At 38.2% G+C, this 12,382-nt stretch overlaps 1 protein-coding gene across 1 annotated transcript; it reads left to right on the top strand.

Annotated features, from left to right (window-relative positions):
• Window positions 1-1,990: 1,990 nt before the first annotated feature.
• Window positions 1,991-4,412, top strand: LOC115638387 (olfactory receptor 11A1-like). Its single transcript, XM_030539976.1, has 2 exons — window positions 1,991-2,098; window positions 3,426-4,412. Exons 1-2 carry the CDS (start codon window positions 1,991-1,993, stop codon window positions 4,410-4,412), a joined length of 1,095 nt encoding a protein of 364 aa, XP_030395836.1.
• The last annotated feature ends 7,970 nt before the right edge of the window (window positions 4,413-12,382 follow it).

Raw genomic sequence — 12,382 nt, 5'->3', positions numbered from 1 at the left:
TGAAAAGCCTATCTTTTAGCTCCTCCCCCCAAAAAAATGTTTTTGTCAAAATAAAATATATTTAGGGTTTTCCAGATGAAAATGTTAGATGTTTGGTTGAAAACTGAGAAATTTCAGCTGAAAACAAAAAGTGTATTTGGACTGAAAATTTTTGGTTTTCAGATTTTCTAGTTAAGAGGGTTTTTTGTTTTTGTTTGTTTCTTACTTATTTGGCCAGTTATGAGTTTTTTTGTAAGCAAAAAAGGGACAAGATTTCTATGTTTTTTGTCATTTAATATTTTGCATGTCAATATGGCTTGGTAAATTATAAATGCTGAGTTTCATGTCATTTTAAATGTAGAGATTTTAGCTGATTTTTTCAAAACTGCTTTGGTGATAAGGATACTCAAATCCCATTAAATATAATAGAAACTGGGGCCCATTCTCCTAGGCAGCTTGAAAAACCTCAACCTTTAAGTATTAAAGGTTTGCACTGGACTTTTAGGATTGCTGCTTTAATATATGTTAGTCAACATCTGGTCCTAAATATTCCAACCACCCTTGTGGCTGGCACATCCGGACCTGAACAGGGAGGGTTGAGGGCTAAATATATGAACCAGTACAGAATGAGATAAAAAGCCAAACCTTTGTAAGTGTGGGCTGTAAAAGTCATATCCTGTATGGATCAGCATGGGGCTTCAGGGTTAGGGACAGGGGCTGATAACATACACTCATGAGTGGGTCATACCAACACTTATCCATATAAGTAACTTTTCTCAGGTACATAGTCTATTGAAAATGCTTGTAAGCCTGAGTCCGTAGGCTATAAAGAATCTCTGCAGAGATAGATATAGATGATGATGATAACTTAACAGCATCTTGACATTTAAATTGAGATCCACAAAATTAACTACATGAGCTCTAAAAATGTTTGTGATTTTGGTCAGTCTGAGTTTGCATGTTCCTATGACTAAATAAAGTCACAAATACTGAGTTTCCTGGGGGTTTAAATGTACAGATTGTAGCTGGGATTTTTAGAGACCCCCACTGTATGTTCGTATTTCCCGGGAAACTTTGAAAATATGAGCCTTTAAATGACTTGATAATGCCAAAAGTTTGTAGAAATAATGCTGTGCACACTTCATAGAGCCTGGGACAAGGAGTCGGAAAACCTGGGTTCCTTTTCTAGTGCTACTACTGACTTCTAGCACTGTCACTTCCCTGCTATGTGCCTCAGTATTCACTCCCACCTTTAAACCATTTAGATTGTGCTTTCAGCATGGCATGGTCTCTTTCTTACTATGTACACGCACAGGTCTTAGCATAATGGGACTCTGGTCTCAGCTGAGATCTCTTGACATTAAACCAATAATAACAGAAGTGTAAAAACCTTACTGACATAACAATACTTTGCCTTTGATCAGTGGACACGGGTAGTATGAGAGATTCACAGCCCTTTAAAGGATGGGATGCCCATTCCATTTCCTTCTAATGGAAATTAGGCATCTAAATCCCTTGGGCAACTCTGAAAATCTCAACCTGAATGTTGTTGTGAACAGATAATCCCCCTGCCCTACAAAACTGGGATTGGGTTGGCTGACATGTGCTACTCCCATAATTTCAAGATGTTTCATTTCAATTTTGATCTTTTTTACTTTTGACCATCTCTATATCTAACTATAAATAAAATGGCTGATATTTTCAAAAGAACGAAAGGGAGGACAGTGTTCAAATCCCACATGGAAACCCCTGCCGTTGTTATTGCTGCCATCAGCTAAAATGTCAAGGGAGATTTCTCCTTCTCCCACGAAGAATAAATAAGGAATTGGGAGAGATGCTGACATTCAGTAGATGGATAGAAGGCAAAATTAGTGCAGCTAGGTAGCAGAACTGACATACATAGTCAAGCATAGGCAGGTCTCCTTATTGAAAGATCTCACCTGAATATAGGTGCCAACTCCATGGGTGCACCTCGGGCCCCAGAGGAAGCCAGCATCCACACATAGTAACAATGATGATGAGGATGGAAGATAGATGGCAGAACCCATATCTTGGTGTCAATACTAAAAGTGAAGAGTTCACATCAGAGATTTTGGCTGGTAATACCTCCTCCTTAAAGGTAAACCAATTTACAGATTTATGGAATTTAAGGGCATAAAGAACCATTATGGTCATCTAGTCTGACCTCCTGCATAATACAGGCAAGATAATTTCAGCCAGTGATTCTTGAATAGAATAGCAATGTCTGGTTGAAATTAAGGCATACCTTTAAGAAACATATTCAGTTATAACTTTTATAACTTTAAGTGACAGATACTATATCACATCCCTTTGTAAGTAGTTCCACAGTTTTCCATCCTCTTTAGAGAAGATAAAAGATTTGATAGATCATCCTGCTGAATCCTTTGTTTCCACCGCAACTTTTGCCCCTCGAAGTTGGAAAACACTATAGACTCTGATTCAGGAAGATACTTAAATATATGCATAACTTTAAGCTTCTGAGAAATCCCATGTAAGTTAATCGGACTGTGCCTGTGCTAAAAGCTAAGTGCAAGTTGAGTATCTTCTTGAATTGGGGTCATAATGCTTTAGACAGAAAGGAGACATACTCTGTCTTAGACATTTCCATCACCGGGGAGTAGCAGATGTATGTTGATGGATTGATTTAGAGTTAATATTAGCCAGAGGGAAAGTAGAAGGAGTTTCAGAGGAATGTCTCCCTCGATTCATTGATTATGAAACATTGGTTTTGAACTGAATTCCATTGAGTGTTTGAAGTCAGGATGAAGACAGAGTCAGAGGTTAGAAAGCTGGGTAGAAAAGGAAAAAAAAATTCAGCCTGGGAATACACAGCTAGTTCAGAGATGGAAAGCCAATATAAACATGTACTGAATCGGAGGGCAAAACTTGGAAAGCTGTAATAATGAAAGATATCTATCAGTGTTCATCTGCCTCTCTATACTTTATTTCCAACAATTACTCTCTCTCTCTCTCTTTGCTCAGTCATGCTTGAGTGTGTCACTCTTTCTCTCTTTGTCAGTCTACTTATCCATTCTTCTGTCCATCGATCTCAATCTATCTCTGTTTGTCTGACTTTCCATTCTTTGATTCAAACAATCTCTCTTGTTCTTTCGCTCTCTCTCTCTCTATCACATGATTATTACTGTGGTGTCTGAGTGCCTTATCAAAGGACAAAAAAGTGGACATTCATTTTCAATGTAATAGAGTTAAAGCTAGTAATAAAGCTAGTAAAGGTTTTTGTAGAGACACGGAGCCACCATATGATTGCCACTAGGAGAGATCCGAGTGAAAACTCCACAAGAAAAAAAGAAAAAGAAAAGTTGGAACACATGTAAACCAATTTCGTATAGAACTGATCTCCTTGTAATACTAGTTGATACTTAGTTAATACTAAGCATACTATAAAGATTCTTTTCTTCCCTCAGATTCACTTCCAAGCCCATGCAGAAGCTGGAAATCAAACGTCCATCGCAAAATTCATCCTGCTAGGATTCGGGGATCTCCCTGAACTACAGATCCTTCTCTTCCCTTTGTTCCTAGTGATCTATGTTGTGACTATGGCTGGGAACATCCTCATCGTTGTTTTAATTGTGGCTGATCAACACCTGCACACCCCCATGTACTTCTTCCTGGGGAACCTGTCCTGTTTGGAGATCTGCTACACCTCCACCATCCTGCCCAGGATGCTGACCAGTCTCCTTACAGGGGACAGAACTATTTCTATTATCGGTTGCATCATGCAGTTTAATTTGTTCAGCTCCCTGGCAGCTGTAGAATGTGCTCTCCTAGCAGTGATGTCTTATGATCGATACTTAGCAATATGTAAACCCCTGCACTATGCAGTGCAGATGAATGGCAGCTTGTGCCTCCAGATGGCATCTTTGTCTTGGATTAGTGGATTCCTGGCTAGCACTGTCACAACGTCTTTGTTGGCACAGTTCGCTTTCTGTGGCCCGAATGAAATTGATCATTTCTTCTGTGATTTCACCCCTTTGATCAAACTCTCTTGCAGTGACACCAGTCAGATGGAACTTGTGACCTTCATACTTTCCTCCATCTTCACCCTTCCCGCATTCCTATTAACTGTTATGTCCTACATTTCTATCATTGCCTCGATCCTGAGAATCCCTTCCACAATGGGAAGGCAAAAGGCTTTTTCCACCTGCTCCTCTCACCTCATTGTGGTGACAATTTTCTATGGGACCTTAATGATTGTCTACATGCTACCAGATAATGCTACAGTGGGAAACCTGAACAAAGTGTTCTCTATCTTCTACACAGTCCTGACTCCCATGGTCAACCCTCTCATCTACAGCCTGAGAAACAAGGAGGTGAACAGGGCCCTGAGGAAAGCTCTTGTGAAATGTGTGCCTTTCCCACAAAAATCAGTAAAGACAAACTCGATTTGCTAACATTAGCATGAAATGGAGGTACATAGGAACATAAGAAAGGCTATACTGGGTCAGATGCAAGGTCTATCTAACCCAGTATCCTGTCTTATGACAGTGGCCAATGGGAGGTGCCCCAGAGGGAATGAACAGAACAGGTAATCATCTAGTGATCCACCCATTGTGTCACCTATTTCCACCTTTTGCAAACAGAGGCTAGGGAAACCATCCCTGCCCACTCAGATTCAAGCATGCTGTGCCCCATCCCTTAATACCCACCCCTCTGGTATACTCTAGTTTATATATGTGATCCTTAGTTATATGTGTTTTTTTTTCCTGCGAAAGTAATAAATGTTGGAGAAAAACACAGTTCTCGCTTTTTTGTTTGGGTGCAGCAAAATCAAATACTTTATTATTTCTCCAGCAATTGCAATAGAGGGAGGGAGTTCCCTAGGACACAGGGTCTCCCCAGTCCCGGACAGGTCTCTCAACAGGTAAACAATTACAGCAAGCATTTATACTTTTGTTACAGACAATAACAAGCAATAATACAGACAATAATAAGCAACAGCTGCATTTTGTTTATACATAGGCTATCCTGCTATCTTATTTTCTCACTTCTGGGCACCAGTCTACATATTTAATTATCAGTGCAAGGTCGTGATAACTTCTCACACAGTTCTTTCCTACTCACCTCACACTATCCTCGCTTCTACAAGTCTCACGTCATTAGGGTTACAGCTGGCCTAACTCTTGCTAACAAACTGACGTGCATTAAGATCCCCTAAAAATCCTTGTCAATTCTTTCCCTTCTTCCACATAAATAAAATCATTTTCTGCAAAAAATATGGCACTTATAATATTTTTTTCAAATAAAATCACATTTAAAGGATTCTTAAAATGTATCATTTACCCACTGTTTGGTAAATGAAAAAAATTCATAGCCATTTCAATAATATGGTCAATAAAATGGAAAAAAAATGATTGAAAAAATTCTACAAAAACTATTGAAATAAACTTGTTTTTAACCCCTTGAAATGAAAATATTCCCAATTTCTTTATTTTGTCTTAACACAACATTTTCTCTAAATGGTGAAAATTCAGCAGGGAAGAAAAACTTGTTCTCACTATGTCTTTGGGTCAGGAAATCACTCTTTTCCTTTAACAATTTATCTTGCAGGTCAGTTCTAATATAGTGAAGTATTGTTTATCTATCTTTCTATAGATTTAAAGGGCAGATGGGGCCATTATCATCATCTAGTCCTCATACTATAAGAAATATAATTAATTTCAGTACTTCCTATATTCAGTCTTGCTTTAAAGACTTCAGGTGATGGAAATCCATTACATCCCTGGATAAGTAGTTCCAGTTGTTACTTAATCTCATTGTTAAATATATATTACTTATTTACAGTCTGAATTTCTCTAGCCTAAGCTTCCATCCGTTGGATCTTTTGACACATTGTGCACAAGATTAGCCATTTAATCAATGTATCTATCTGTCTGACAAAGCTGGCTGATTTTTTTCCCAATATGGAAAATTATCACAAGTAAATTTTTATTTTTTTTTAAAAAGGGCAAAAAACTACTGAGAAGTGAAAATATTTCAGACCTAAAACAAAAAAAATATTCTTTTTATTTTCTGATGAAAATTTAATTATCTGTGAAAAAAATAGTTTTAGTTGAAACTCCAGTTTTTTATTTTTTGAAAAGATCTATCTATCTATCTATCTATCTATCTATCTATCTATCTATCTATCTATTAAATAAAATTGTACAATGCTAATTCAACAGTAATATATAGATTAAAATGTCACTGAAACTTTTGTGGAAAATGGAAACATTTCAAAGTTGGGGACAGCTTTTCATGGAAAGCTGAATTTTCATGAAAAGCTATTTTTTCACTAGAAAAATATTCTTCTCAAAAAATTTGATCAACTTCATTTTAGTTGAAGATTTCATGACATAATGCTTCCCGGGCCACTGTAATTTTCAATGGGATGATGGGAAATGATTTTTTTTTCTGTGAGAAGTTGATTTTAAATGAAAATGTTTCAAGTTTCTGAAGTATTTGAAATTATACAAGAATTTCTGGGGTGGGGAAGAGGCATGGGAGAAGGAGTGACAGAGTATAAAAGAGATAAAAAGTGTCTTTTTGAGCTTCTGACACTGAAATTTTGCACACCAGTGAAATAAATAAAGCAAGAACATATATAATGCCAATTCCAAAATGTATTCACTAGTATGTGTAGTTGTACAAAATATCTATCTGTCTACATATACATGTGTGTGTATGTATAGACAGAAAAAAGGTCCTTGAAAATATAATGAAATTAAATGTTATGTAGCTATATTATGTGAATATTTGTATTCATGGATATGTGATATTTTAGCTCTGGTGATAATAATAATAATAATAATAATAATAATAATAATAATAATAATAATTAATAATAATAATAATAATAAATATTTAATATTTCCCTTAAAAAATATCCATCTTTGAAATGAAAAATAATCCCTAAAATACGGCCAAGATTTTAAAAAATATTCATTCTCTACAAAAATATCATGACATTTTTTATCATTTTTAAGAGAAAATACCATTTAAAGGGTTATCAAAATGTTTCATTTACATGGTATTTTGTAATGACAAAAGTTCAACTGTCATTTCAATATTGTTTAAAAAAACTTTGAGAAAAAAATTATGTTAAAAAAATCTAGAAAAACTATTGAAATAATCTCTTTTAAACCTTTGAAAATGTGCAAATTCTTGAAATTTTGAATTTTTTCCTAAAACAAATTTTTCTCTTCTTGGTCATAAGTAGGTCCCTACCAAATTCACAATCTATTTTGGTCAATTTCATAGTCACATGATTTTAAAAATCATAAATTTCATTATTTCAGCTAGTTAAATCTGAAATGTCACGGTGTTGTAACTAAAGGGGTTCTGACCCAAAAAGGAGTTCTGGGATGGTCACAAGGTTATTGTAGAGGGGGTTGTGGTACTGCTACCCTTACTTCGGCACTGCTGCTGACAGCGGAGCTACCTTCAGAGCTGGGCACCTGGAGAGCAGTGGCTGCTGGCTGGGAGCCCAGCTCTAAAGGCAGGGCCACCACCAGCACAGAAATAAAGATGACATGGTATGGTATTGCCACCCTTACTTCTGTGCTGCTGGTGGGGCAACCTTCATATCTAGGTGCCCAGACAAAAGCTGCTGCTCTCTGGCCGCTCAGCTCTGAAAGCAGTGCAGAAGTAAGGGTGGCAATACCACAACCCCCCTAAAATAACCTTGCAGCCCATTGCAATTCTCTTTTGGATCAGTGCCCCCAATTTGAGAAAAGCTGGTCTCCCCTATGAAATCTGTATAGTATAGCGTAAAAGCACACAAAATACCAGATTTCATGAGGGGATACCAGATTTCACAATCCATGATGCATTTTTCATGGCTGTGAATTTGTTAGGGCCCTACTCATAGGAAGATAAGAATGACCATACTGGGTCAGACCAAAGGTCCATCTAGCCCAGTATCCTGTCTTCCTACAGTGGACAATTGTCAGTTGCCCCAGAGGGAATGAACAGAACAGATAATCAAAATTATGGTCAAAATTAATTGAGGAAAAAAATGTCTCAGTATGTCTTTGCATCATGAAAACTCTCTTTTCTTCTACTGTAAATTGCCTTGCATAATACTAATAACACAGTAAAGAATGACCTATCAATCTATCTACCAAGCTTCATCTATCAATCTATCTACTTATCTAACAGTCTGTTTGTCATCATAATCTACTCTCTTTAAAATAAAATAAAATATTCCCTCGCCCTTATTCCTTGTTGTTTCATAGATACAAACCTATTGAATTTTAGACACATCAAGAAAACAATATTTTTCTTTCACTATAGTCTTCTAAAATGGACTTGGTATTGAGAGAATAGGGATCCAAATACACCACGATGTATCACAGACCTCAGTGTAAATCTAAGTCCCTATCAGAACTGGACAAAGACACCTTGCTAACCGTCAGCGATCTGAAAGGATAGTATACATTACATCACCACACAACAAACAGGTTGCATTACAAAAGAGGAAGTTTGAGATACCTTCCCGTTTCCTTTCAGCCAGTGGGTTTAGCAGGCATATAGCGTGAGTTATGGGTGGTCAAAGTTTGTAAGAGGAATGTGATGGGGTTACCTGGTTAAAATTCACATTGGACTTTGAACACAGGTTATGAAGTTCTGCATATGTAAATGAAGTAGGAGCAGTCAAACATAGACATTATTTTACTAGGCATTACTACTCTTGTTGCTACTATTACATTTATTTGGCCAACTCACACTGGGAGTTATTCAGTGGTACTAAAGGGGGCAAACATTTCTATAGTTTCATAAAGCTTCAGGCCAGAAGGAACCATTAGCTCATCCATTCTGCCCTTCTGTTCATCACAGGTCATTACATTTCACCCACATACTAAGCCCAATGATTTCAGTTAAACTAACGGTATTTCAGCCCTCAGAAGACTAAGCTGTGGTATGCCACAGCTACGGAACAGGAACATAAGAACAGCTATGCTAGATCAGACCATTGTTCAGTCTAGTCCACTATCCTGTCTTCGGACAGTGGCCAATGCCAAGTGCTTCGGAGGGAATGAACAGAACAGAGCAATTAGTGAATGAACCATCCCCTGTCATCCAGTCCCAGTTCCTGACAGTTGGAGGTTTAGGGACACCTAAATTATGGGGTTAAGTCCCTGACTGTTTTGGCTAATAGCCATTGATGGATCTATCCTCCATGAACTTATCTAAATCTTTTTTTAACCCAGTTATATTTTGGCCTGACAACAGCCCCCAACAATGAATTCCATGGGTTGACTGTATGTTATGTGAAAACATACTCCCTTTTGTTTGTTTTAAACCTGCTGCCTTTTAATTTCATTGGGTGACCCCTAGTTCTTGTGCTATGTGAAGGGGTAAATAGACTGAGATGCTATGAGTGGTTGAGGTCCCTGCTGTGGCAGAGAATTGATCCGCTGTGGTGTGACCATTTGATCCTAGCAGATCATGCTGAAGAGAAAGGTGAAATCCCATGAAGTCCCAGCAAATCTGACCTGGAGGAAAGGCCTTCCCAGTCCCAAATGTGGTGACCAGTTAGCCCCAGGCAGCCACCTACAGTAAGCATTCAGACCACTGCTCCAGCCCTGAATGTGGAAAGGGTGCAGGGCACCCCTGTACACTCCTGCACTGGATACAGGAGGATGGTGTGGGCCCAGGAGGAGATCAGTCATAACTCCTTACCAGAGAAGCACTGCATCAGTCAGAATCGCCCTCTTGGTCTAATGCAGGAGCTGAGCTCATGGTGAGGACACGATTAAGCCACTTACTAATTATACTACTACTGCTTCTGTGACTTATTCCACCACCATCACCACAACCTGTATCCATGTTACTACTGCTTTTCTTCTTCTAGCTTGCATCCCACCTAAACAGAGTCATCTCTTCAAGTCCTTCTCCATTCCAGTCTCTCTGGAAGCAGTTCCTCTGAAACTTTGCAACTATCCAGATCCTTTTGTAGGACATCCATCCATCTAGTTTTGGGTCATCATTCTGTTACTCTCCTCTTCTATGATCAACAATCTGTTTCCCATCTTTTCTTCCAATTTTCCTTTCACAAGCCCAAATGATCTAAGCCTGGATTCCCTTAGCTTTTCTATAATCGGTACCGCCTTCACACTTCCTCTAATTTGTTCATTCCAAGCATGGCCCATCCTTATAACTCCAAGCTTAACTCCTTTAACAATTTCATTTCTGCTTTATTCAAGATCTGCTTTGGTCTCTAGTAACTTGTGTCACTACTATTGTTAATTAAACAAGAGTTTTGGCTTTGACTTTAATGGAGCCCAAATTACTTGCCAACACTCTCCATGTAAGCTGGACAATTGGTCTGCCCTGACTCCTCTTCCCTGTCCCCAGCCCACACCTTCTTCTTTTCTCTTTGTCAGAGCTTTATGAGACCTCTGGAGCCTATGGTGTGTAAGTTGAGATACATGGAAGCCTATTATTTGCACATATCCTAGCAAGAAAGCTTTGATCATATAGCCTAATGCAGAAAAGCTACAGCAACATGTGGCCATAAAAACGAATACCACCTTGTTCTGAAGCTGTGATGGACTTTCTGTCACCTCTAACCTCAGGGCGTCTGGGTATTTCTCTAGTAGAAATAAAAAGAATCAACTAGACATGTTCAATGTGCATGAGGACCCACTAAGCAGTGGCAGTGGCTTCGACAGTGTGACATTGGTGACACTGGTGTTTTGTGATGCCACTCTAGTCACAATCATTGCAAAGCAATGACCCAAAGTCCAGCATGACATCACTCACAGCTTGGTTCAAACACAAACCAACTCACCAGCTCTCCGAGCCTGAACCAGACTGATTTAAGCTGTACATTTTTTGATAGCTCGCTATATCAGGTGTAGCCAGCTGTACAAGTTTGGAAGCCCCCGCTCTTCATCTGTGATAACTAAGGGCAGTTCTGGTTGCTTGGCAACATCACAGCAGAGGCTCTTTCAGTGCACCTCCCTAGTGAATGAACACCAAAATGGATATACATGGATGCCTTTTGTTACCTGGAGAATTGTGCTGAAGCAGAGGCAATTTGCTCCCAAGCAGGTAAGTTAGAGAGAATGGATGAGATTTAAAAAAAAATAAAATCAGGTTTTGATTCTTGGGTAAATGGAAAGTGTCTGCTTTCTTTTAACGTTGTTATATATATATATATTTAGAAAACCTGAAAACAGACTACTTTTCAGGTTTTGGGTGGAAATTTTGGAAGTTTGGTTGCAAAAGTACCCCCCAAAAAAGTGCTTTAGGAGATTTTTTTGTTTTTCAATGAACAGTTGAAATTTTCCACAAGGGAAAAATACAACACCCCCGGCCTCCCCAACTTGAAAGGTTTACATTTCTACTGGAAAGTCTGAAAAATATCATCCATGCTTTAATTGCCAATGGGAAATAAGTATCTAAATCCCCTAGATGGCTTAAAAATTATAGCCAACATGTTTTATCTATTTCTATATTTTTGGGCCATGTCCTTGCATACATACATCTGTGTATATATGTGAATATAATTGTGCTAGTGCATTTGATCGATTTTTTGGTGATTACGGTCATATGCCTTTGTGCATCATTGTTTTTATGTTCACATGTATATAAACTGGTCTATTGGAGAGGGGAGAAGCAATAGATATTATATATCTTGATTTTAGTAAGCCGTTTGATGCAGTCCTTCATGACTTTTTCGTAAGCAAACCAGGGAAATGTGATCTAGCTTAAATTACTATAAAATGAGTAAAAAACTTGCTGAAAGGCCGTACTCAAAGGGTACATCACATCCACTGTGTCTGCAAGTCTCAGAGCCCAGATTTATAGACTTGTGGGGATTATGGTATGGCATTAAAAATAACCAGTTTGAAGCCCAGGGAGAGGAATGGGTTTCAGAGCCTGACCTCCAGCCCAAGCCAGAACATCTACATAGCTATTTTTAGTGTTATAGCATGAATCCTACAAGACCAAGTCTGCAGACCCCGGTTCTGAGACTCACTGCTGCTGGGTAGTTTTTTGTGTGTTTTTGTTTTGTTTTTTTATTTGCCATATAGATTTATCCAAAGAGTAGTTATCAATGGTTGAACTGGAAGGACGTGTCTAGTGGGGTCCCAAGGATTCTGTCCTGAGTCTGGTACTATCAAATATTTTCATTAATGATTTGGATAATGGAGTGGAGTGTATGCTTATAAAATCTGCAGATGACACCAAGCTGGAAGGCTTTGCAAGCACTTTGGAGGACAGGCTAAGAATTCAAAATGACTTTGACAAATTGGAGATTTCATCTGAAATCAGCAAGATGAAATTCAATAAAGGCAAATGTAAAGTTAGGAAGAAAAAGTGAAGTGGAGAGCAATGAAATTATCAAAGGTTTTAGCAAACCTATGAGCTATGA

Source organism: Gopherus evgoodei, chromosome 21, assembly GCF_007399415.2.
Source record: "Gopherus evgoodei ecotype Sinaloan lineage chromosome 21, rGopEvg1_v1.p, whole genome shotgun sequence".
Taxonomy (NCBI): domain Eukaryota; kingdom Metazoa; phylum Chordata; order Testudines; family Testudinidae; genus Gopherus; species Gopherus evgoodei.
The sequence above is the reverse complement of the archived record's forward strand: the minus strand, read 5'-3'. Positions and strand labels throughout refer to the sequence as shown.

What these genes read in the sequence shown, in the direction of transcription:
- LOC115638387 (XM_030539976.1), top strand. Translation starts at nt 1,991, where the DNA reads ATGATGATGAGGATGGAAGATAGATGGCAGAACCCATATCTTGGTGTC. An exon ending in GTAATACCTCCTCCTTAAAG is followed by an intron (nt 2,099 to 3,425) that starts GTAAACCAATTT and finishes TTCTTCCCTCAG; the next exon opens with ATTCACTTCCAAGCCCATGC.